At 41.7% G+C, this 26,051-nt stretch overlaps 1 protein-coding gene across 1 annotated transcript in view; it reads left to right on the forward strand.

The window, feature by feature from the left end:
* Positions 1-299: 299 nt before the first annotated feature.
* The window catches only part of GAS6 (growth arrest specific 6), a 40,223-nt gene continuing 14,471 nt past the window's right edge, over positions 300-26,051 (forward strand). The window contains exons 1-8 of the mRNA XM_062515078.1: positions 300-369; positions 752-918; positions 15,118-15,142; positions 15,891-15,953; positions 20,646-20,768; positions 22,318-22,437; positions 24,547-24,672; positions 25,900-26,021. Coding sequence (XP_062371062.1) covers positions 300-369; positions 752-918; positions 15,118-15,142; positions 15,891-15,953; positions 20,646-20,768; positions 22,318-22,437; positions 24,547-24,672; positions 25,900-26,021 — 816 coding nt within the window. The remainder of the gene's footprint in view (positions 370-751; positions 919-15,117; positions 15,143-15,890; positions 15,954-20,645; positions 20,769-22,317; positions 22,438-24,546; positions 24,673-25,899; positions 26,022-26,051) is intronic.

Below are 26,051 nucleotides of genomic sequence, written 5' to 3' on the forward strand. Positions count from 1 at the left end.
CGTGACCGCCCCCGCCGCTCGGCACGGCCGCTCCCGGGCGGCCGGGCAGGTACGCGGGGCCGGGCCGGGCCGGGCCGCCGCTCCGCCGCGAGGTGTGTCCGTGTGCGGCGGTTCGGCGGTGCCTTCTGAGGATTGGGCAGGGCGGGCGAGAGGCTCCGCGGCTCCCCCGCCGGGCTCCGCCGCCGCGCTCCCGCAGTAGCAGCGCGCTCGCCGCCCGCGCCGCTCCCGCTCCGCGCCGCTCCCGCCGCGCAGCCAGCGCCCGCCCCGGCCCCGGCCCCGGTCCCCGCCGCCGCATCGTGATGCCGCATCCCGCGGCGCCCCTCGGGGCCGCCCTGCTGCTCGTCCTGCTGGCGGCGGACTCCTCGCAGAGTGAGTACCGCGGGGGGGTCCGTCCCTCCCGCGCACGCCGCCGAGCATCCCCCGCCGCCCTGCGTGTGTGCGAGTGCGGGCTGCGCTGCCGGGGCGGGGTGGGATGCGCAGCTTCGCGGCTGCGGTGAGGGCTGCGGCGGGGTCGGGGGGATGCGGGTGAGGGGCCGCGCTGATGCCGCGGCCACCCACGGGCGGAGCCCCGGGCAGGGAGAGCGCTCGGTGCTCCCCGGAGGGGCGGGGGGCGTGCGGGGTGGGGGTCGGGAGATCCGGGGCGACCAGGCGGGCTCAGCTGTTCACCGCTGCTTGTCCTTCCTTCTGCTCTCTCCTCCTCCTCGTCCTGCTCCTGGCCTCCCCCGCGCCGTCCCGGCGCTCGGCTGCCCAGCCGTGCTGCTGCGCGCCCCGGAAGCTGCCCAGTTCCTGCGGCAGAGGCAGCGGCGAGCCTACCAGATCTTCGAGGAGACCAAGCAAGGGCACCTGGAGAGGGAGTGCGTGGAGGAGCACTGCAGCAAGGAGGAGGCCCGGGAGGTGTTTGAGAATGACCCAGAGACGGTAAGGACTCAGAGCCGCCGCGGAGATTTGGGGGGAGTCCTGCTCTGCGCTCCCGCCCACCCTCTATCCGCGGCTGGATGCCAGCTACCGGCACAGCTGGGAAAGGCATCGGGAGGAGCAGGACCTAAGGCCATTAGGTGAATGACTGGAAGACACACGAGTGCTAAGCCTGAGCAAGGGCAGTGTCGGGAGCGCCCCGGTGAGCGTGGTCTGGGCGAGCAGCCCAGCCGGGCACCGTTCTTGCTCACCCATGGTCGAAATCCATAAAGCAAGACCTGTGCAACATAATGATACAGCTTCTTTGTCTGTACTACATAATGTACAGCTTCTTTTACCATCCCTGCTCTTCCCTCCAGCTTCCCATCCCAGCTGTATTTAAAATCCCCTTAGTGTTGCAGCATATGCCATAACTGGGGCTTCTCAGAAGAATGTCCTAACCGCTCTCAAGTCCGTGGGGGCCAATTCAGCTCGGTCAGCATCTTAGAAGCAGTAGGCTCAGGACATGTCACTACAACAACAAGAGGGCATATATATGGGAATGTGGTACTCCTGCACTTACAACACTGTGGATTCACACTGCTACAGACTGCACATGTACGTGGAGCTGTCTTTTCCAGTCTTATCGAGGTTGACTTTCACTTCAGTCTTCTCACTTCAAGCAGCATGTGGATGCTTTACTAAGCTTGGCTTACTCCTCCAGTCACTTTACACCTCCTCTCAACACTGTTTTGGATAGGCTATTCTCATTGCAAAGACTATCTGGCATTGATTTAGCAGTAGGAAGTGGATTTTCTTGGTGTTCAAACTGAAGCTCAGTTCTGCACAGCATGTTCCTGTTAATGGTATGATGCTCTAGGGAGAAGATAGGATAGAGAGGGAGAGGGAGAGCTAGCACGTGTATGTGTACACAGAGACACAAACCACAGGCAAGGGAGGGACTCAGCAGAGATGTTTTATGCTTCAGTAAGGCAAGTCTTGACATGTGTGCCTCATTAGCAGCCTCAGCACTGGATAGACAGTGCAGTAGTTTGCTGTCACAGGCAGTAGTAAGTACAGCAAAAACAAAGTGATAGACTTTTGACAGTCTTTATTTTCAAGATTAATATGGAACACTTGCCCAGGTGGTGTCTAATGTTACACTTTTTATGTGCAGTCACATCTGTATGTAGCAGTGTTTGCTTCTGTTCTGCAAAAACAGCTACTTCAGAATGTGGATAACTGTAATGGTGTGAGAGTGGCTGGCACAAGTACTTCCATATTTGTGTTGAGTAATATAACTCCAAACTCAATATAAATATTCATCACGTAGCAGTGAGTGCAGGGAAAACTATGATGAGTGTGATTTGTAGCCTTCTGGAACAAAGGTGACCCAAGGTCACTACTTATACTAACTGGCTGCTGGCCAAGAAAGTAGCCAAAGGCAATGCATTGATAGATCAGTTTAAGGGTAGGGTAGTGTGCAAATATGTCAGGAGGTTCTAACAGTATTTGCTACTGATTTTGTAAATTGTAAAGAATATACAGTTCTACTGAAATGACAATAATGGAATCACTTTGGTTTAAAATCTTTTCACGTATAATATAAATTCTTTATGATACCATCATACTTTCAATGTGTTTTGTAGGACAATGCTGGCTTTCTGTCATTGCAAACAATTTTGATTTTTTAGTGTATTTCCTTTGTTATTGCTGCTAGGTTTCACTTTGTTCTGAAAAGCTGAAGGCTAGTTGGGTTTCTAGTGTCTGTGCCCCCTAACATGTCCTTCTACACCAGGACACTCAGATCTGCAGAGTCATAAGATCCTACCTTTTCTGAGACACAAACCTCCCAGGAGCTGTGAAGTTGCTTGTTAAGTGCAGTATGTCCTACTTGTTACATTACTTTGCTTCAATTTGATTGAGAAGCAAGTGTGCTGTAATAAATCAGGAGGATTTATGGCCCTTCTTGACACTTTTGCAATCAGTATGCAACATGAAAGCAGCAGCTGCTGTTCAGTAGCAGCTTTCTAATGCATGGTGGCAGAGATTATGTATGGGGGTTGTTGCTACTCTGCACTGGAAGACTTCACTGTTTTGTAATGCATAGGTGAGCACTCCTCCAGCAGTGCCTGTGGGTTTCATGGGCAGAGTATTAATTATCAATGGAAGTGTATTTTAAACAGTAGAGAGTGGTTGTGCTGTCATTTCACTGATGCTGTGTTGTACATCCAGCCGTAGTGACTGACAGAAGAAGGAAGCTAGTTGAGAGAGACCTGACTTAGAAAAGCCAAAACCTGTTGTAAACAACACCAAGCTCTTTGAAGAATTACAGCAACTGCAGTCATGCTTCAGTGTATTGCCAGGTTGCAGCTGATCCATGCTGGTAAAGTGAGCTTTTATTGACCAGGGAAATGTGCAGATTGCTGTTGGCAGAAGACAATTCCTTGTAGTTTAGGAAGGCTGACATTTCTGCATGTGCCTGCTGAACCTGGTTACAGGGATTAGCTACTTAGGTTGTAGCAGAAAGAAACCACTACAGCACTTTTTACCCTGTGCTGAGATCCATGAGGCTATGCAGGCAAGGCATGACGAACACAACAGTGCAATCTGTCCTGTTTATCTCCCAGGTTTTAAGCCTTAAAACACCAGATGAGCATCTGTGAAGGCATTTGGCTGTTTACTGTCCCACAGGAGCAATGGTCTTGCAGCCTTGACAGCTGAAAGTTAGTTTCAGATTAGTTAATTAATCTTAATGCTTCTTGGTTCAACCTCAAGAAAGGCTTGTGATGTCAGACCAAAACTGTTGTCCCTCTTCCCTTTTCCCCTCCATTAGACGCTAATGGAATGTATGAGTCTTCCTTACCAACCCTGCCATTCTTGACTATCCTGTGGTCATGTGAGGAGAGTTTCAAGGCATAATTTCAAGACATACGACCTAAGGATGTGATAGGAAATTGCATTAACTAATTCAATAAAACAGTTCCAGAAGTTAAGGTAAGATGAAGCAAGACTGTAATGATGCCTTAAGTTTTAAGTTTTTCTGTTCTGCTTGGATGTGCAGCTTTTAGTTTTATATTAAAGGTTACTAGGATTGTTTCACAGGGTGGTGAAGACAAAACAGTCCTATTCCAGCTGAGGACTCAAGGACAATTTCGTCAATCTTCAGGCCCTAAGCATAAACAACGTGAAAAGAGGAGGGCAGGCAAGCAAGCAAGCAAGGAGGATGAAACATCATGATTTGAGGCTATTAATTGGACGGTTGACTTCTGTATGCAAGTGGACTAAAACCTATAAAAATGTGAGATCTTGTGACCAAGCCCTCTTTTGCTTCCATCTTGGAGCCATCTGGGCAGGGGCCACGACTATGGCACTGGTACTGCCCGGGTATGGCCTTTGAAGGCCCCTCAATAAATATCCATTTTATTCCTCTTAACTCTGTCTAGCCTCTGTTCCAGCTCCTCCAGGCCTCAGCTCACGTGATGCTTCCCAGGTAAAACCATATCTTTATGCAGCCATTTGTAACATTTAGCCAAAAATTTTACACAAAGATACCTATTTCCTCAACAGAGCATTAAATGAAATAAAGTGTCTCCTACCTATACCAGAGCACTTTTTTTCTGTGACTTTCAGTGTTTCAGTGATCAGCTTTCCAAAGCAACATCTGCAGGCAGTCAGCAGAAGATGCACATTCTCTGAAACCTGAATGTGGATTTTGCCACATGTGCAACTGCTTACATCAGCTGCTAAGAATAGTGTATCAGGCAGGGCCCAAGAGCCATTCATGTTTGCAGGGCAGTGCAGCCTTTGTCTTTTGTGTTATGGAAAACATAAATATCAGCTTGCTCAGACTAGAGGAAGGAAGATCAATTGAAACATTTTTGGATTTTTTTTTTTTAAGGCAGAACAAAGCTCGCTCTGTGCCACTTGTATGACTATACATGGTAAAAGCAAGTAGCCTGGATTAATGAGTCTTGCAGCCTACCTTTTTCATGGAGCTGATTATAACATCCTTAAACATTACTGCAGAATTCTGGGATGGTTCTTGTTTTGTAATTTCATTTATGCTAGCGGTGCCAAACAGAAAAATTAAAAGATAATATGGTGGTAAAAAAAAGGATGGAAAGCCTCTTGATGGGAGGTATACAGACTGTTTCTAAATTAGATCTATTCAAAATATATGCTAGGTGGGATGAAGTTGCAAAATTTCTTGGATACAGAGATAAGAGTGTTATCTTATTTAAGATGTTGACAAGGCCTTATAAAAGCAGCACTGCAGAAATATTTAACCTTGGTATGCAGTCAAGGTATTACAGCTTGTTACGTGCCTGATAAACTACTCTGGAATTTGGTTGACCTGTTCTAAAAATCTGGTCATCCAAGCATGTAAAACAAAGGGCAGAAGGGATCAGAAACATTGTATTTCATGGAAGAATAAAAGTGCCCTTGTGTGAGAGTTTCTCTGTTTTGAAAGGCTCAGCATAGGGAAGATGTTTAAATGCAGTCTTATCATTTGGTACCATAGTACAGCATCTGTCCCTGCACATCTTGCTTGCTGTTGTTACTGCTGAAGAATTACTTCAATTACTGCAGCTCACCACTGAAATTACCATGCAAAATGCACTGAAAACTGTTAGGCACAGCAGAAACGCTGATGTAGGTCAGCCTGGCCACCTGTGTTTACTGTTTATGGATTTGGCCCTTTGTAGAGCACTGAGGAAAGCCAACTGGTTTCCATGTGCGTGCAGAATGGACATCTGATTCATAGGCAGACACGTGAAAATTCTGGTTTTTGAGGGACTTGCATCCAAAATATTATTAAAATCTACAGCTTGTTAGATACACAAAACACTGGCAGAGAATCACAGTGTAACTTGGGACTGAAGAGGAATCTACTCCACTCTCCCACCCATGGCAAGGGCAGCAGTGACCCCAGACCAAGTTTTTGGGGGCTTTTATCATCCAGCAGTGTCAGCAGTCTTTCTGCTAGGCTGGATTTTTTGAGAAGCTGAAGTACAGATGAAGCAATATATAAGGTGTGATATGGCTCAGTTTGGTTAGTTTTCAGTGTGTTGATGGCTCACTTGGTTTTATTTTTCATGTGTTCCATAACATGACATGGTCTTGACAACACAGATGAGCTTCATCCATGGACTAGGGCCATCCAAATTTCATTCTGATCTTTCAGGAGGCATGCTTGCCAGGCAATATTTAGATGTTATTTCTAAGAATAACAAGGTAGATACACACTTATAAATATTAATCAGTAAAGTATGAAGGCATGTAGAGGGAGGAGAGGAGTTACTGTGAGAGTGAAGCAGTGTAAAATTTCTTTAAGTAATTTAGTGAATGTCTTGTAGTCTAGACATGAAAAATACTCATGTCATCTTTTAGATGTCATCATCCTTGTATAGAATATTCCTTTTTAGATCCAGGCAAGAATCTGGTTTTATTTGCTGTGATAGTTCTTCTCAATATACTGATTTGTTTTGATATTTTGGCAGAGTATGGAGAAAGGGCTAGATCTATAGATGGTATAAATTTCTTTATCTCTTCTTGTTGGTCCGGAGAGAGAGAGAGAGTTGTTGGAAAACTCTGTGCTGATGTTTTAACCTGCTTGGACTCAGTACATGGAAGAATGGATTCCCAGGCACAGTTGTACCTGCTTAATAGCTTTTGAGAAAGAAAATTTGGAGATATTTAGACTTTTGTCCAGGAAGGGGGGTTGAAGGGGAGAAAAAGGAATTAAAAATCGGAGTGCCCAGGTATATGCGACAGTGGCATCCCAGCCTGCTGGGATGAGATCTGGGTGTCCACCAGGTGTTCTCCCTTCCCTTTCCTTCCTTCTCCCTGTAGTTTGGTATAAAAGATAAGGGAGTTTTTACCAAAATTCTGTGTGTTTTACTGATTTGCAAGGCAAAAGGATTGGGACTGTGGACCAGGATGCACCTGTCTACTTTGCAGTACAGACACAGCATTTGTTGGCAGTGGTGGTGCTCAGTAGCAGGAGGGTGACAAAAATACTCCTGCCTGCCTTAGGAGGCAGGTTATGCATTTATTGGCTAAATGCTTCTTTATCAAAAGTTATTGAGATGGGTGAGCAAAATTTGCTGTTGGTGTCAGCAGACACAACTCCATCAACTCTGCTGGACTCATACCTACCCGATCTGTATCAGTTTCCACTAATGGGAGAACAGCCAAAAATTCAGAATAGACCTGGAAATACTGACACGCCACATCAGAAAAGTAGTATACACTAAATGTCCTTTGCAGCAGGAGGGAAGAAACAAGAGAAGACAAAAGGGACTGATGGGCTAATATGTTGATGGGCTTTTTGAAGATAGGGTGGAAAAAGGTGCTAAGAATGACAAATTGAAGGGGGGTGTTTGTACTGGTTTCAAGATGGGTGATAATGGAAAAAGCAGATGAAGTTGGAGTAGGTCAGTTTTCTAGAGCAGTACAGTAAGTTTTAATAAATGCATGAGAAGGGAAAAAAGACAACTGAAAATTAAGAAAACAGTTTTGTGGCCATGAGCTCATTTAATTTTCTTTTTTATTTGTTTTTAAAAAAAGGAGCAGCCTACTGGGAATTAATATATTTTTTTTAGCGCAGCTGCTTAAGAATCAGGTGAGAGAAACATTGAACGTGTTTAAATTGGCAGCTGTGATTCATGTGTGTTCCATGCTCTGAGTGAGCTGAATGAATTACAAGCAGTCACTTTACACTAAGTATGAAGAACAAGGATGGAAGCACTACCACAGATTTAGAAGAAACTGAGAAGGAGCAGAGCAACAAGGTTTACTTCTCCCCTCAAGCTGACCTAGTAGAGATAAGCAACTCCTTTGCCTCTTCTTTTCACCCTTCTTGCACAGCAATTTGTGTGACTGCATGGACTAGTTAAAGTAACTTAACCTAAAGAAAAGTTGTCTGCAGAGAAAAATGGTAATTTTGCAGCTGGATTGGTTCCTCAGGCCAGTGGGGACTGACACAGTGCAAAGGACAGCCTGAGGTTAGGATGGGAAAGTCAGGTACCAGAAAAGAAACAGAAATGGTTGTCACAGCTCAGCCTGACAAAACAATTAATGAACAGCCAAGCCCTGGAGAATCTGACTGAAGTTTTTCAGCAGATCTTCCTTCTGCATCTTTGCTTTCATCACAGTTTCATTATGACTGCTTTTTATTAGGCTCCCCATGTATGGACCAAATCTGTGGGGAAATTTGCTTATTGATGGGTTTGTGTTTTTTCTCTGTTCCTTTGAGCATCAGCAGTGAGAGCTAGAAGGAGAGCAAAATTGGGAAGTAAGGAGGATACCCAGAGAGGGAACAAGTGTTGGTGTTGTCTTCACTCTACACTTGTGCCAGGACAGAAGGGTACATAAATGAAGAGATAAAAGGAGAACAGGTCATGCTTGCACAGCACAGAGTAACCTGTTCCTGGAAAGCTACCATATTTGACTGGTTCCTGGAATAGAGAGTTCTAATTCAATACCAGAAAATATTTAGTACATGAGCAGAAAAGCAAAAGTTACTTAATTATTAAAATAATGAACAGGGAAGTAAGAGATCAGATTCTGTCACAAGGGCCTGGTGTCATCTAAGATGTCACTTCCCTATTCCTTACTTGCCTGTGCCCTCCGAGTCCAAATCCTTAAATGCCTTAATGTGATTGAGTGCTGTTAGTGTGAGTTGAAACCTCTGCAGATAAGCAAGATCTAAAGAAACAGAATTACATTACAAGGATGGGAAAAACTTCAGTGGATAAAATGTCACAGAATGTATGAGAGATCATAGGTATTTAAATCATGTTTGATGGGATATATTACATGTTCTGTTTTAAATATAAACAGAAATAACAGGCTAAAATAATTAGAGAGTAAATATAGATGGTGTTGGAGAGACAGCCTTTTACTTATTCTACGTGTTTTGTCAGATACTGTTTTCCTTAATTTGACTAAACTATCTGAGGGAGTGTTAGTTTACCCACATACAAATATTGTAACTCTTGCAGCAAGTAAGGATTCAAACAAGCAACATTGAGTGGACAATTGTCATCAAACTGAGATCTTGCACATTATTGCAGCTGGAGGGAAAGCAGCCTTTCAGTTCTGAAGCTGTGGAGGAAACCTCAAGACATTTGTGATCAGATTTCTGTCAGAATAACTTAAAAGCACATGCAACCAATTGGAATCACACTACAAATTATTTTTGTTGAAGTATTTGGCACCAGTTATCCATTTCACACTTTGCTGTCTAATCAAGCCCTGCTGCAGGCCACTGATAGAAATCATGTCTCTGTGCCCCCTGCATCCTCACAAAATGTAAAATATCTGTGACATATGTGAACTTTTTTTTTGTCTTTTCTTTCCTTCCAGTAATTTTTTCTCTCCTTTAATTATACATTCCAATCATTGGTGGGTTTTTCCTCATTGCAGAGAAGCAGTTTTTGCTGAAGTGGCAACTCGGTAAACTATTGGGAAACAGTCTTACTGTCCAGAACAGAGCAAAAGATGTTATGACAATAGATGGGCTTTATTTCAGACTTGAGGATTCTGCAGAGTACCTAGTCTCTATGGAAGATGTCATGCTGGAGAGTATGGTGTTGAATGCTTCTATTTTGGAAAGATCAACAACTTGGTAGAAGGAACAGTCCCAGTCTTTGTGCACCTGAATAGCTGGACAGTGTGAACTGGATACTTGACAAATGGACAAAAAGCCCTAAAAGCTACCCTAAACAGCTGTAATTTAGGTGGTAGGAGATGAGACTAGGAGGCTGCTTTTGTATCATAATGTGACCTACTTGCTTCTCTAATGCCTCACTTGCCAAATTGTGGAGAGAAGTTCTCTTTGCCCTTTGTATAAAGAATAGATTGCCACAAAGCAAAATAGGAAACAAATTAACCTGTCTGAGTGATGGATCCCTCAGGATGAGAAGGAAAGCTTGTGCAGGCAACATGGCATTCATTTGAGTATAAATTCTATAACTACTATTTCTACATATTTAAAATTCTGAGTTGCAGGACTGCTTAATGCCCTGATATAGGAGGAAGGACCCAATCGTGCCAAGATTTGCTATGCACCTAAAGTCTAGGGCTGTGTTTTAGAATAGGAGGAGAGTTCTTGAGCATTAGGGAGATTTGAATTCTCAGGTTGGAACAGTCAAAAACTGGCAAACACTGCATTATAGCCAGTTATGGTTGGTAGCAGTAATTTCTTTGAGGATAATGCGAGCCCATAGTGTGGAAACATGAAGAACATTTATAAATGAGGTCTGGCCATGTCCAAGACAAACATTCAGTCCTGAAGCAAAGAGGAAAAGGGAGAGTCATTATATGGAAATAAGGAAAGGGCATAATGTGGGCGTTGTTGCTACTCTCCTAGATGTAACTAGGTAACTAAGAAAGTGCTTTTTAGAAATCACTGTTGCTAACACAAGTCAGTGAAATGCTCCAGTGATAGTGGCACTGCAGTCACAGAATCACACACTGGTTGAGGTTGGCAGGCACCTCTGGAGGCCTTTTGGTCCATCCTCCTTGCCCAAGGAGGGCCACCAAGAGCCAGATGCCCAGAAACATGAGCAGCCTTCCTATAAACTACAGCTTTTATTTGTGGCCTCTAGAGCTCAAATATGATTTTTGTTAGAGTCCATGCCTTGCAGTCTTACCTGACCTGGTACTCAAGCAAAATAAACAGCAGCAGTAAGCAGGCCCTTTTTTCTGAGGTCTCCAGTGTTAGCAATTACTTTAAAGTAAAGCAACAGTGAGAACATTTTCCTGGTGTCGACAGGGTCATTGTTATGTTTTCAGAAGGGCTATTTTTATGCACTGACTCATGTTAACACCTGTTCTGATTTGGTGTTTTTCCATCTTTAAAAATGCAGCAGGACTAATGCATACCCCGTATAATTAGACTAACTTTTGGATTTTACCACTGTGGACTTTGGCCATAGAGCTGAAAATAGATGGTGACCCCAGTCACAATGTAGGTTTTCTTTGGCAGGGAGGCTGACATAGGTGTTTCTTCCACTTCCACTCCACAGCTGTGGATTCTCGCCTCCATGTTGCTGTTCTCCTCAGTTGTTTCAATGAGAGGCATTGTGGGGGTGGCCCCAGAGAAACTCTTCTTATCATTTGGAGGGGAAAAGCCAAATATAAAAATAAACTACCTGGAGTTTTTGAGGGATTGTTTGCTTGGGTTAGATTTTTTTGAGGGCACTTTTAAAATTATGCTCTTAGGTATCCAGACTAAGTGTTGTAGTGGCTGTTTTATCAAGGTAATAGTAAGCTCCAGCTGCAGGTGGAAGAGGAACACCTTAGCACTGTGAACAGAATTCTTATGCCCATGTTCACTCTTATGCCCAAGGTGTCACTCCACCTTGAAATAAAGCATACACTCTTAGGTCTTGCAACACTGTTGTGGAAGTAAATAATTGCATTTAATGCATCAGAAGACTTGCTTCTAGCATGAGCATATATTTGTGTGAAATGGATGGGAGCTGTAGAGCTTAAATCTCTTCTGTTAAAGCACAGCCCTGTCTCCTGGGCAGGAAGAGAAAGGTCTCTGGAGCTGAGCTGAAGTAAGCAAGTCAGGACCTGCCTGGAGAGACTGGCCCGATGCCATTCCACCTCACTGAAAGGGTGGAGATGTGGAGATGTTAGGCACTTCCCAGTCTCTCCTGTTTCTTCCTCTTTACCTGAGATCTCTGCTGAGCTGTACTTTGGGTGGCACATGACATGTGAGTTACACCTCTGGTGTGCAGCTCATAGTACGTGTTTGACTTGTAGTGGCAGCAGATAAAAGACATAATTTACAAAAGGACCATTTGTGTTACTGGGGCACCACAGGCTGCGAATGTCCTGCTGCCAGGCCCTTGACTATTGCAGCTTCTGCCATCCCAGCCATACTGGTTGACACGTGGGAACCAGAGAGACAGAAATTTTGGTGGGTCACAAAAAAGAGAGGTGGAAATACATTAAAGTTTTCTTGGTGGGAACAGTCACAGAGGTTGGAATTTCTGAAGCTGCATTTATGATATTTGGTCTCTTGTCGAGGTTGGAGCATCTACAGTCTTTGTCTTCCTTTTGCCTGCACTGGGACATTACTACAGGACATATGGGTTAGAGAGCCTGGTGATGTCAGTGTCTGTGCAGCAGCCTGTCCAGAGGATGTTTATGTCCAACAAGTATTTGTTTATAGCTTTTTATTTAAAAAGCCAATTGCTCCTGCTTTTATTTTCAGCAGTAATTAGGAAGCAGATCTAAAGGGGAAGGGCTGTCCACACTTAAATGTTGACCTTTTTTGTCAGAATCCAAGCTGAAAATTTAACACTTACATAATTCTGTGGTGATTTTTGCCACCCTAGTGGTAACAGTTAAATAACTTCCTGTGTTTTGAACCTGTGAATAGTGTGTGACTTTCTGGATGGTTGAGAAGTTTATTGAGCCTGAAATTGAAGGTGGCTTGTTGAGAAATCAGCAAAATAGTAACACAGAATCTTTGCCAGCTCCTTCTTAGCAAGCCTCAAAGCATTTCTCTTGGCATTTTTGTAGAATCCTGAAAATACAATTGAACACTTCTAGCAGAAAGAAAATCAGTTGCACACTTTAACAGGGATTTAACCCTCTATAGGATTTTCATTTTCCCTGACATATGGGGGTCATGAAACCTTAGTACATCACAGAAGACTGAAAAGACATTGAAGAGCTGAGTGCTCACATGAGAAATAATGTGTATCAGTACCAGGTTAGGTGCAGCTTGGATTTTTAGCTGAGAAAACTTCTCATCAGTGTTTTTTGGAAAGGGACTGCAGGTTCCTTTTCTCTAGGTGTAAGATCATTCATCCTTCATTCTTGATTAATCTTTTCTCTGAATGTAAATGCATTGTCATTGTATTTACAGAAGCCAGCTGTAATAAAAATTGAGTATAAAAAAAATGAAAAGCTAATCGTACAAGAATTAGTAATGTTAAAACCTGTGATCATGTGTTTTTATTTTAGAATGGTAGTATCAGCAGGTTTTGTAAACCTGGAGAAGTGTTACTGATCAGCAAGTGCTTTTGTATAACATAAGCAAATGAGAAAGGGGAAGAAGAGTTAAATTTCTATTAATAGCCTCCTGTTTCAATTACTTGGATACATGTTTTGTGGAATGAAGCTTTGGTGATACAATGTCTTGGAGATTCACTTATTTGCTGTTCAACTGGCATTGAATCAATACACAGTCAGTTTGAATTTAGAAGTTACTTTTACAAAAGTAAATTCCATACCACTTTTCTAGCACTCAACTCATTCATCAGAGGTCAAGGAGAAAATGCCTTTGCCACCACTGACATGGAGCAATTAGGCTGATAGCCATGAATATGAAAGCTTCTATTTAATGCCTGTGAGTGCCAAAACAATTGTTCTTGCCAGAGTCAGGATTATCCTGTTGGTGGTTAAATACATCTGTGCATTCTTGTGAAGTACATGGAATAAAGGGAAAATAATGAAAGAAATGCTTGGAATATTTTATTACATACCCTTATCTTTTTCTCCTCAAGTGATGGTTGAAGTTCAGTTTGTGGTTATAGCACAAGTGGGCACCCATCTGAATACTTAGACGGCTTAGATTTTTTTTTTTTTTTACTGCATTTTTTTTTGCTTCTTGTTTCCAAACTAAACCTTAAAAAAAAAAAAGAGGGAACCATAGTGGGTTCTGAGCTCATCACTCCGATGAAACATTTCAAGATGAAGAAACATTTTAAATCTCATCTACAAAAGATGCCAAACATATCACCCTCATGTCAGAATTGAAAATTAATATAAGTGTAAGCTGCTGCTTCTACTTCTTTGCTGATGCTCTCATAATTTAGGCTGAATATTTACATGGTGCTTTTCAGTAATTGGAGCATATTTGCCAAAAGCAGTTGATTCTTCTGGTAAATGACAGCAGTGCAATTGATTGTACTAGACAGTCCAGATCAAACTGAATCATGATGTGTGCCTGTCTCTGTTGTTTATGCACGCCTGTATAGATCCAGTCCAAACACCTGTAGTAAGAGGAGAAGATAAAATAGTTTCTTCTCTTGCACATTGTATAGACCAGTTTAATTATGTGGAATGCAGGCTGCTTTCTGTCCCAATCTCACTGAAAATAGTGTTACATGGAAATTGCTCCTCTTGCACAAAAGAGAATTATACTGTGCATATGCTTTCATAATTAGCTGAGATGTGGTCTATTTAAACAAAAACAAACAAAAAAAAAAGAAACACTGATACAATTAATGTTTTTTTCATTCAATGCCCCAGTTACCATTCTAACAGCACTTGAATTAGTGACTTAAATACTATGAAAACCAGCATGCATGAAGGTGGAAAAAAATGCTTTTATCCTGGCCATGGAGTTTTGTACTTTTAAAAGAATGTGATACAATTGTCAGCTTCAGCCAATCTCTCATTCTTCCATGCAGCACAACTACATTTTTCTGCTGTTTTTCTGCATTGGTGTAAGCAGTCATGGGACTCCCAGGGCCTCACCAGGCTGACTATTCTAACATGAAAGGTTAGATTCACATCTCATCAGCAAAATGGTGCTGCTCTCACTTAGGCCTGCACTTTGTTGAGGCAAAGTAGGGAAGAGTTGTGCATGACCATGTAGCATGAGAGGAATGGCTATGCCCTTTGCAGGCTGGTTTTAGAGTAATGGATGTCATTTTTCCCTGCTCTTGCAAAGTGTCATTGCTCCCCTATTTGAGCATCCAGGATGTGATGTGTGGGTGTTTGAGTTGTAGGGTGCTCCTTGTCAGAACAAAAGGTACTTTTTCTAGTGGCTGTGGTGTTCATGGTCTGCATCAGCAGAATACACTCGAGGAGGCATGGGGTGACTGAATAATCCTCTATTCTTCCCTCTAGGGTTTTGCCCCTAGATTCCAATTCCTTCCCTTACCTTATGCCATCAGCATCAGCTTTGTCTCTTGGAGGGTGTCTTCATGCTCAGTCACTGACCAGATCAGCTGCCATCAAAAAATACCTTGAGATGAGCTAATATTTCTTTCCTTTTCAAATGACAAAATATTTATATAATACTGTGCTGATTCCAGTTCTGAATAAAAGGAAATTAGGTGTTTGGAATTGTTAAACAGCTGCCATACAAGACCACTAAAGTAACAGCAGCTCTTAAATAGCATGAAAATCAAAGTGAATATACAAATATGATTCAATAAATCTTTTTTTCTTCCCCTTCTACAGGAATATTTTTACCCGAAATACTTGGGTGAGTTGCAGCTTTTATCACTTTGTGGGAGTGCTGGCTTGTGCCTAACTCTGGAGTTTGTCACAGCTGAAGTCTCTGCTCAGTAAAGTGATGGGAATCTGATTGCAATAAATGTTCATTGCTAGCTTTTAAGATAGACTTTATGTTCCTTATTGTACTTTGAGGTGTGTGTTTTTACTTTTGCATATGGAGATGCTTTATGTCTTTTCTGCATGTTAAAGTCTTGATGTTGCATCAAGATCTGTGGCTCACAGTGTTATGAAATAATTTGTAATTTTCTACCATTTTCCCTTTTTAACTAAGTTAGTTAATAACTAATCTCCTTTAAAAAACAGGTGCCTGATTGAGCTACTGGCTTATTTTTTTTACTGTATAATAGTCATGGCATCATACTGTTTTCTCTTTGTGTTTAATCTGTTGTACTTAAGATCAAAAATGCTACAGTGGGAGAAAAAAAACATGCTTTTTAGATAGTTTAAGAAGTTTAGTTGGTCAAATTGGAGTAGCTACTACCATAGTTTTAGAATCATAATAGGAACTGGTTAAGTAATCATCCTCTTCAAATGGCTTTTAACTGCTGTGCATCAAAGCTAAAAGCTTCAGAACTTTAAGGCATCTGGGAAATGATAATATTGCACAGATTTTGCATTCACCTTCCAAACCCTTGCATGCCAGGTATCATTTTACATGCTTTGACCAGCTGTCCTTCACCACAGTAACAATAACAATTTCATTTTCTGTTTTTCAGCTTGTATTCAGAAATATGGGTCACCGTATACGAGAAACCCAGATTTCCTTACATGTGTTCATAGTAAGCATTTTTGGTTTTTATATTGTAGTTAAATATTCTCTCATTCTACCTGAAGGTGTGGGACTAGCTCAGCCATGTTTGTTTTTGGTAGTATTTCAGTACTGGTCTTCTTTTTCTCCAGGCTTAAGACTCCATACCACTAAACAAAATCTTTCCCATTTTATAACCTAATGCCATTTTGCTCTCATGTTTTAGTGTTTTGATATTTTATGATGCAAGTTTCTTTCCCACCAGTTTCCCAAAATTTGAATAATATGAGAAGCAAGAGGAACAAGAAATAGGAGGTACCATAAGGCTGTACACTACCCCTCGTTTAGCCCCTCCTTTTCTATTTTCTAGAATGCTAGATTTGGCTTAATCCATTAAAGAACCTCAAGAAAAGTTTAAAGTCAAACCATGCTTGTGTCAGCCTTCTTTACATTAAGAGATAAGTTTCATGTATTATGTGACTATGCTTTGAATATTGCTACCTTTAAAGCCTCAAATCAGTTCAGAAGCCAAACTGATAACTTTGCAGAGGGTGAAAGGTTTTTTGTTCTTCACTAACACTAGAGAAGGGAATTTAATGAATTCTTCTAATATCTTTCTAATATCATTTGAAGCTTAGCTGTGCCAAAGGTAGAAAACTGCCTAAGTATTTTAAATATGTCCTGTGAGCAGTTCAAATGTGGAAAAAATCAGATGTATATTTATTTTCTTTTTAGCCCTGGGTTTCAGTCTTTTATAGTGATCAAGTTTAATTAGACATGTGTTCATACAAGTGGGATCAGTATTTAGTCAACTTTGCACAACTGCATTAAAACCACCTTTATTTAAGAGTGAATTCCAAGGTTGATAGGTGGTATGTGAAGAATTTCCCTCACATATTGCAGCAGTATCACTTACGGATGTTGAGTCCTTCAAACTGGGAATTCTCAGACCTGTGGTACCTGTGCTGGCTACAGTATTCCAGCTGCTCCAAAGTGGGATGTGAGGCTGAATGCTCACATGTACTTGTGCACATGGCACAGCAAAGAGGCAGGAGTTTCTGCTGAAAATGGTGATATTGGCTGGGAACACTTGTTCCAAACAGGTAATCAGTGTCTCAGAAATGAGAGTCTAAAGTGTAGTGATGAAAAAATCTGAAAAAATGAAAGCTGAATAATTGTTTTTAGGGATTTCTGCCCATTGCAGATGCAGTGGTTTGGAAAGAAAATGGTAATATTTTCCCCTATTAAAATATTAAAAGGTTTTTAAATGGCTGAGTTTTGGCTAGCCATCATCAATTCAAAGGAGAAGTAAGAGAGAAGGAGCCTGAAATGCACTTGGAAGAATGACAGGCTTCGTGCTTGGCCAATTCTAGTGTGTATCTTAATTTTTCACAGATGCTGCCAAAATATTGTGTAGCTCTATGGGTTTGTGCCTGCAAGACACATCTAGACTTTGTTTCTTAACAGCCTTTCTCCTCTCAAAACAAGGTAGTGGAAGGTTCTTTTAACCTGGTGTACAAAAACATTGAACAACCTAAGGGCTCGAGGGTGATTAACTGCACTAGTTTATACTGGAAATAAGGTAGAAATTTTAAGTATGACAGTGATTAGACAGCTTAGACAGAATATATGAGGATTCCTAATATAATAAACTCTTGAGATCAGGTTACAGCTAGAATTCAGCTCCATATTCAGAGGATTCAATACAGTGTGCAAATAGGTATTTTCAGCATGGGTGCTTACATGAGCAGTACTCCCATCAGAGTCAGCAGGGAGTTAATCTCTGGTTCTAGAGGGATTCCCCCAACCAAACTGTGTCTGCTCTGGGAGACCTGAGTCCCTCTATGGACTCTGTTTATTGTACTATTTCCACTGACTGCAATCAGTATTTATAATTGCTTTGCAGATAGATGCTTACTTTACACATGGATACCTATACCTTTTCTGCGTATCTGGATCTTTTTCTGAAAGACATCCTGCAGGAATTAAGAATTTGGTTCTGCAAGGCTTTGGAAAACTCTACAGGACTTTTGGGAAATGAAGCTTCACATGGCCTTAAAAGACACAATCAGATTTTTGTTAAGTCACATGTGCCCTGCTTTTACTGTTAAATTACTGAGTGTAATCTTATTTGCAGCCTAGCATTTTATGAAGTTTCAATATGAACCATTTTGTGGGTATCAAAAAATAAATTCACAGAACAAAGTAATGAACTGAAAGTGACAGTCAGCAGACATGAGCAAAGTGTTGTTTCCATACAGATTTCAAAGATGGAATTGGTAGTTCTCTGTCTGCACTTACAAGCTTCATAGGTGCTATGAGACACAGCTCAAAGCACATGAAAAGGTCATGTTCATCACTACTTTTAACAGCTTTACTAAAATCTGTCATGTAAATGAATGAAAACGAAAGTTAAGTTTTTTCTTTTGCAATGGTTTCAGTCAAGAGCCTATGGCCTTCCATGGAGCCAGCAGAATTACACAACTGTGAAGCCACCAGTAGAGTATGAGTGTATCTTATGTTCTCAAACTCTCATAAGAAGGAGCAAACAATCAGCACAGTGCTGATGTGATAGAAATTTCTGTGGTTGATATCCATGGATTATACCATGGGTTGTTACCCTGCTGGGCACTGTTACTGCCATCTGGCTCTGCAAGGCATGTCAGAATCCAGTCTGAGGGGAAGAATCAGAAACTTCTGGATATATCAGATAAGTTGTGCATAACCCTGTTGACTTGATTTGCTTATCAAATGACTGAAAACATTGCCAAATTTAGGAGGTTTGGTGCGTACTGCTAAAAAGCAAAAATACTTGGCTTACTAAATCATTCTGTTTAATGTACACATTCTGTCTAGGTAAAGGAACATCCTGGACAGACTTGCTCTTTTGTGACTCATTGGTACCTTAACCTGGCCTCTCCTTCCCCAGCTCCTTCACCTCCAGCAGTGTGTCAGCTGGGCAGGGATTTGTTGGAAAGTGTTCTGGCAGGTGGATGCTAAGACAGCCCATGTACTTTGTTTTGTTGTGCTTTGTTTTGTGTGGCCTGGCCTCTTTGGCTGAGGCTTTGTCCCAGCTCTGCACATCTGGAAGGTTTAGTCTCAACATCAGGAAAGCTTTTTCACTGTGAAAGTGAACTAGAACTGGCAGAGGTTGCCCAGGGAACTTGTGGAGTCACCATCCCTGACATAACCAAAAGATTCCTGGCCACGGTCCTGAGCAACTGGCTGTAGGTGGCCCTGCTTGAGCAGTGAGGTCTCACAAGTGACCTCCAGAGATGCCTGCCAACCTCAACCACCTCAGTTTTAAATCTGAGACAGCCAGTGCAAACAAAAATGCTGTTCAGTGCTTAATGAGGCATCAAGTGGAGTTGGTACTGCCTGCACTCACAAAAGTGTTAAAATTCTTTCAAACAGCTCGTCATGACAGTGACTTTCAGGATCACACAGAGGAAGCTAAGAAGAGACATGTAGAAGTAGAATAATCCGGACAAAAGTAGAAGTCTTAACTTTTCTCAGTTTGAGGAGTCTGGCGGCGCTGCTAATCTATGAGCAGCTCCTCTCCTAAAAAGCCTACCTGCCATTCTACAAAGTCATGATTCAGAATATCAAGAGTCTGTACTGGACTCAGCAGAACCAGTGCATGGAAACCAGTGCAGGTCTTTTCTGCTGGTGCTCACTTAATGTGTACATTCTGGGCATTTCAAATGCTGGGAGGGGATATGTGGAAGGAAAGGCTCTTGAACTGGTGAGCTTTGCAATCTGCAGAATGAGCTTCTGCACTGTTCCTTTTGGTTAAGCTTGTGGAAATAGTTAAGACATACATGTTTTTGAAGACCATTGATCTATAACACTGATGTTAACAGGTTAGTACTACATGATAGCTACCAACTAACTTTTTTTTGTGGAAACAAGGGAATTCTGTCATCCTTCCTTTAGCTACCTCTGTGAAGCACTGTCCCTGGGTGTTGTGCAGGTAAGTGAGTAGGTGAATTTGGACAGGTGACTACAGTTGGTGAGTAGTTACATGATACATTGAGATTTATTCCTTCAGTCATTCCCAAAGCGTGGTGACTACTCCCCTGCTTCATTCCAGTGAGAAGACTCATTGCCAAATCCTGGAACTTGGCTTAAAAATCCCCATAGGAACATTGTGCTCTTTGTAAACTGGATTCCTGGTTTGCTATTCCTTGGCTGTTGATATATGGGTATTCCTTTTTTAATTTTCATTCTATGCAATAAAAAAGATCTAACAAAAATTTCATTTATAAACTTTAGTTAGCCAGAAATCTATCAGCCCTGGTAAGATCCTCAGTTGAAGCACCAAAAATGATTGAAAAGAGTACCCATCTTTCTTGAGTACTTTAGTTGACACTGTTTTTTCTGGCCTTTTTTTTTTCGTCAAAAATTAGTGAGAATAGAAAAATAAGCTACTTTGAGTTGTTTCTTTCAGGATGTGTCCTTCAGATATGGGGGGTGGTAACTCACTCCCTTTTGCAATGAAGTGAATTCCACTGCACGTGCTCTGCAAAATTCCTGGCACATTGTTTGGCATGTGAGCACTAAGAATTAGCTTATAGTTTTGCCAGGTGCAAGTATTTTTGAATGATTCCCCAATACTGTGTAAGCTTCCCATCTTCTAATGAGTGTGAAACACCTGGCTGTCAGTGACTTCAATGTATTGTTCTGTTTTGTTTTGTTTTTTTCTATTCCTTGTGTAAATCAGATTTGCCAAACCAGTGTTCTCCCAATCCTTGTCACAAAGAAGGGACTGTCAAATGCCAGGATCTCAAGGGGGATTTCTACTGTGAATGCAAACATGGCTGGCAGGGAAAAAGGTGTGAAAAAGGTAATTTGGTTTCATTATCTTTTATTCTTGTAACAAAGATATTTTGGGTTTTGCTGTACTCTCAAATGGTCACTGATACTGTGCTGCACAATTCAAAAGTCACAGAACTGAACCTGGATTACACACTCCTCGTGTTTTTACTCTTCTGAGAAACAGGTAGTTTTTTCAGATCAACATTTTGGTATGACTGTAGTAGAGCTCAGCTTGATCTTGGCAAGGTAATCTAAGAAGTCATGGTCCAACATTCTGCTCCACCCCTCTGAAAGCAGCAGCAGAAATAGAGTACAAGTGGCTTTTCAAGCAGAACTGCATCAGCTGTTGCTGTGAACCCTGGTGTAACAGATCACAGACTTCAGAGCCAGAGAAGCTGGCCCATCTTCCCATTAGCATCCCTGCAGTGGGAACAATGACTTCCAAGTCAAGTTGAGGTTTGAGTCTGATGACACACAGACTGATTAAAATTAGTCTGTTAAAGCCTCCTTGCTCATAGGACTTTATTCCATGTCCATTTAATTCCACATATTCCATTGATGTATTTCCATCACCTCAGAAGAGAATTTCAGACAGATACTTGTGCACAAAGTTCCAGCTGCCCACAGAGCTTTCTCTACAAGTTACCTTCCCTCCTCTTGTTTTCTGGTTTCTTTGCTTTGCTTTCTCTTCTGCCTGCAAGACATCCTGTCAGGATGCCTATTTTGCTTGCCAATAGTAAGTAATGGCTAGAAATTATATACAGCCAATCCAGAATTGTGGCAACGAAGACAGCAGGAGATCCAAGCCTTTTCTTCTCATGTAAATATTGTGATGAGCTTATAGGATCGCTCAAGCATCTTATTTAATCAATTCAGAAAGCAGACCAGTCAGTATCCTGTTGTCTTTGAGAGCTCAGACACTGATCAGCCTGAAGCATATTATCTTATTTTCTAATAAAATGCCATGACATGCTGTTCTACCCATCAGCTAACTCTAGAGTCCCATAGACAAGCAAGACATAATGAACAGGTAGGGTAGATTGAGGGTGAGGCTTTTGCTGCCAACTTCAGTGGGGCACAGTTAAGCTCACAGTGTTCAGCAGGTATGAACTTGGAACTACCTGTGTTCTCATGAGCTCTGTAATAGTAACAGTAGAGTGTTCCTGTTTTATTTAAAGCTTTTGTCCTGAACTTACTTGCCATAGTATAATTTTAGTACTTATTTATGATATAAAATATATAACCAGTTTGCTTCTGCAAACAAGCTTCTTTGCCTCCATACACAGTTATTAAATATATTTTTAGGTATTCTTGGAGCTGTGAAGGAGATACTATTCAGTTACAGATCCTTCTCTCTCTTTTTTTTTTTTTTTTTTTTTTTTTTTTTGGTAAGGTAAACAAACTTGAGTTTGTATGCATGAAGTGTTTGAATGGAGTCTTTGTGCTTTTTGTTGTCACTGTGTTGCAACTGTAATACTGTTTCTTGTTTGGTCTTCTTCCCAATGCCTATTCCACTCTCACCCTGTGGATTATTTACAGATGTGAAAAGCTGACTGTGAAAATTTCTTTTGATGTAGATATTGATGAATGTGGAATGCAGAATGGTGGCTGTAACCAGCTCTGCCTCAACAAGCTGGGCAGCTATCGGTGCTCATGCTACAGTGGTTATGCTCTTAAAGACAGTAAAATATGTGAAGGTAAGCTTTGCTGGGACTCTGTTTGCTTCAGGGGGGATGCTTTGTAACTTGTGTCTGTATTTTGGAGAGCTGGGTTGCCCTGAGCAGTCCTGTTCTCCTCCCTAGCCCAGCAGAAACTTTCTGGTAGCTCCTCTCAGCTTTACTCCACTGGGGTTGTGCTGGATGCTCCAGCCAGCCTACATGTCTGGGCTTGTCAGCAGTTGGACCATGATGGTTTCAAAGGCATAACACAGGCGTGATTCATGGAGGATTTGTGGCTTGGATTGTGCTAAATTGGTTTGGTTGATCAGTCCTCATATCCTGACATTGAGAGGAGGAAGTGCTGGCCAGATGTGTTGTTATGATTCTTTCCAGTCTCACAGTGCTGTAGTATGTGACCCATTTGTTTTTCTTTTGTGTGTTTCTTATTTTATTTTTTTAGATTTGGATATGTGCAGCAGCTAATGAATTCAGATAGATACAGATGGCTAAATTCACTGCAACACAATATTAATAGGTGTAGAAAGGCCCTAGCGAAGTTTGGCAGCTATTTATTTTTGGCAGCTGAGAACAGAAAGTGAGGACCTGAAGTTTCTGATTGGAACTGCTGAATGAATTTACATAACCAAAACTTAAGCAACTGAGATTTTAAAAGTGTTAAGAAACAGCATGCTGAGACAGACTCAATAACTCAACAACAGGTGGCTGTTAAAGTTATGTTCATCTTATGAAAAAACAGGTATATGTATCTCTTAGAGATGGATGTGATGACATATTTCTAAACAATTTGCATACATGATCTGAACAACTTATTAATGGAACTGATGCCTGGAAAGGCTGACCTGGAACAGAGACTAGACAGAGCAAAAGGAATTAAATAGGTGTTTATTGAAAGGACACACTTTGAGCAGTGCAAGAAGAAAAAGAGCAAGATTTTGTTTCTATGTCACTTCCACTCTAAAAAATGATGACTATACAGATTACATGGTATCTCTTCCTAAGGGGAACAGCAACTTAAAAGACCCAACTTCACTTTTGAATTGTCCTCTGGTGTCAGTCAGCATGTACAGGTGGATGGTGAGGGGCTCACATATGTGTTTATTTTCCTGTGTATGTACATTTGTTCCATACCCTAGTGCTGTCTCCTGGAGCACTGTGAACACTACTATATAAGCATTCTGTAGCTTCAACATGTGACCTTCCAGCTGCTGAGATTACTGCCAGGCGTGGTTATTGATAGCTCAGATTTATCATTGCATTTTGACAGTTTTTTTTGTTTGTTCCTGTCATCATGGGCATACACACAAAATTTTCCTCTTGTCTTGATTTGCAGGCTAAGCTATGCAGTGTGCTCAGCCAGTTCATTCATACGTGGGAAAATCAACAAGAGTAATGTGTAACTGTAGCTTTAACACATACTAGAAAGCAAAAGTAAATATTAAAGTCTCGGTATACTGCAAATGTTTTGTCAACACTGGGATTCTGCAGGGTATTAGTTGACATGAGGAAAACAGTCAGGTTGTTTTATGGACTTCCAGTTCCAGTTCATTGCCAACCCTTATGGCGAAACCCCACATCTCTCTGGCATGGCTTGTTCTCTGTGACAAATTGAGCTGTTTCAATTCTCCTTTGCCACTACAGACCAGCAGATTTTGATCTTAGTTTTGTAAATATATGAAAATGTATTGTTTGCCTGTGTGAGGACACAGAACTGAAATCTCTGAAGTGCTACAGGTTTAGTTTTTCTTCAGTGTTTAGGTAAAATTCATGCTGCCTCTATTAGGTTTCTGCCGGATGTTTTTTTTTAACCTGCAGTTTCAGCCCCCTGATTGGGAAGAGTGGGGCTTTTTGGTTTTGTGGTAGTTGTTTTGTTTTACAGTTTTTCTCCTGGTTCATTTTGCATTGTTTTTTCCAGCAGTGGTTAATGGCCTCAGCTAAAAAGACCAACTGATTTTTGAAGCCTGAAGTCACTTCTTATAGCTAGCTAACCCTAAAAGTAGATTCCTACAGATACTGTTTTCTCAGTTTCCAAAATTATGCAGGGATCTCCTTGCCCTAAGATCACTCTGTGTGAACAGTGAAGTGATTATACTCCTCTGAAGTCGTGTTGTTTAATTGCTTGTTTTGCAGACATAGATGAATGCACAGTATCAGCAGACATCTGTGGAGAAGCTCATTGTAAAAATTTAATAAGCTCATATGAATGTCTTTGTGATGCAGGCTACAAGTACGATGACCTGAGAAAAACTTGTCAGGGTAAGCTCAAGAAATGTATTAGCATTTAGTATATAATTTAAATCTGTAGAACCCCAGCAATTTAGTTTCAGGCTTCAGTAAATTTAGTTTCAGGCTTCTTATTTCTTTTTTAATCTTGCTTACACCCTGGAGTTCTGTTCCCTTTCCCTAGCTGGGAGTAAGTTTGCAGTTTGTGGTCACCTTTGAGCTCATTGAGCTTGCTGTCATCTTTGAGTTCAGTGAGTTTGCAGTCATCTTTGATTACTTGAATCAAGCTGTACTAGCTGAAGTGCTGAGATTTCTTGAAATTTCAACAAGTGCAAGATCTGGTGAAAGCTCAGAGCATCTGTGCATGTTGCTGTCTCTCTTCATAGGACTAGAAAAGTTACAAAGCAGTAGCTCTCTTTTCAAAACCTGTCTTGTGGTATTACTCTGAACTAGGAACTCAGTGTGTACTGGAACCATGCACAGTTCTGCTGGCTACACTGCCACAAGCTTTCTCAACAGAGTTAGTTTTGAAAGCGTTCCAAAACCAGCATTGTTCCCTGCCTTTTGTCTAAGCTAACGTAATGACTCAAATCACACTCCAACCAGTCCTGTTGGACATTAAGTGTAAAACTGTGCCTGAAGAGATCCCTGCAGGCTGTCACAGTTTGCTTTCCTGCATTTGCTTGTGAAGAAGATAAAACATAGCTGGAGAAAAAAAGAAAACAGTGAATGAGAAGCTCAGGTTTTATATGCAGTCCCTGACTGCAAGGCACAGGAGCCAGTCTGTACAGACATAGCAGATGGGGCCTGAAGGGAGGAAGTCTTGTTAAAGCCCAGGGCTCTGCTCCAGCAGACAAGTAGTTGAGCCCTGCTTCCAGCCTTCCCACTGACTTGCTATGTATCTTTGGGCAGCTGGAATCTGTCTGTGAAAATAGATTTCACAGAATAAGCTGAGTTGGAAGGGACCCACAAGGATCCAAGGATAGAGTCCAACTCCCAGCCCTGCATAGCACCATCCCCAAGAGTCACACCATATGCCCAAGACCATTGTCCAAATGCTTCTTGAGCTCTGTCAGGCTTGGTGCTGTGACCACTTCCTTAGGGAGCCTGTTCCAGTGTCCAACCACCCTCTGGGTGAAAAACCTTTTTCTCATATCCAACTTAAACCTCCCCTGACACAACTTCAGGCCATTCCTTCAGTTCTGTCTTGTTTAAACAAACTCAGTGTTTTTGTCTCTCTTCTTTGCTGGTCTTGTGCAGATATAGATGAATGTGAAGAAAAGCTCTGTGAACAGACCTGTGTCAACTCACCAGGGAGTTACACCTGTCACTGTGATGGCAGAGGGGGAGTGAAACTTTCCCAAGACATGAATACATGTGAGGTATGTTAGTGTTTATTGCTGTAACTGCAA

This window comes from Cinclus cinclus, chromosome 2, assembly GCF_963662255.1.
Source record: "Cinclus cinclus chromosome 2, bCinCin1.1, whole genome shotgun sequence".
In the NCBI taxonomy this organism is placed as follows: Eukaryota; Metazoa; Chordata; class Aves; order Passeriformes; family Cinclidae; genus Cinclus; species Cinclus cinclus.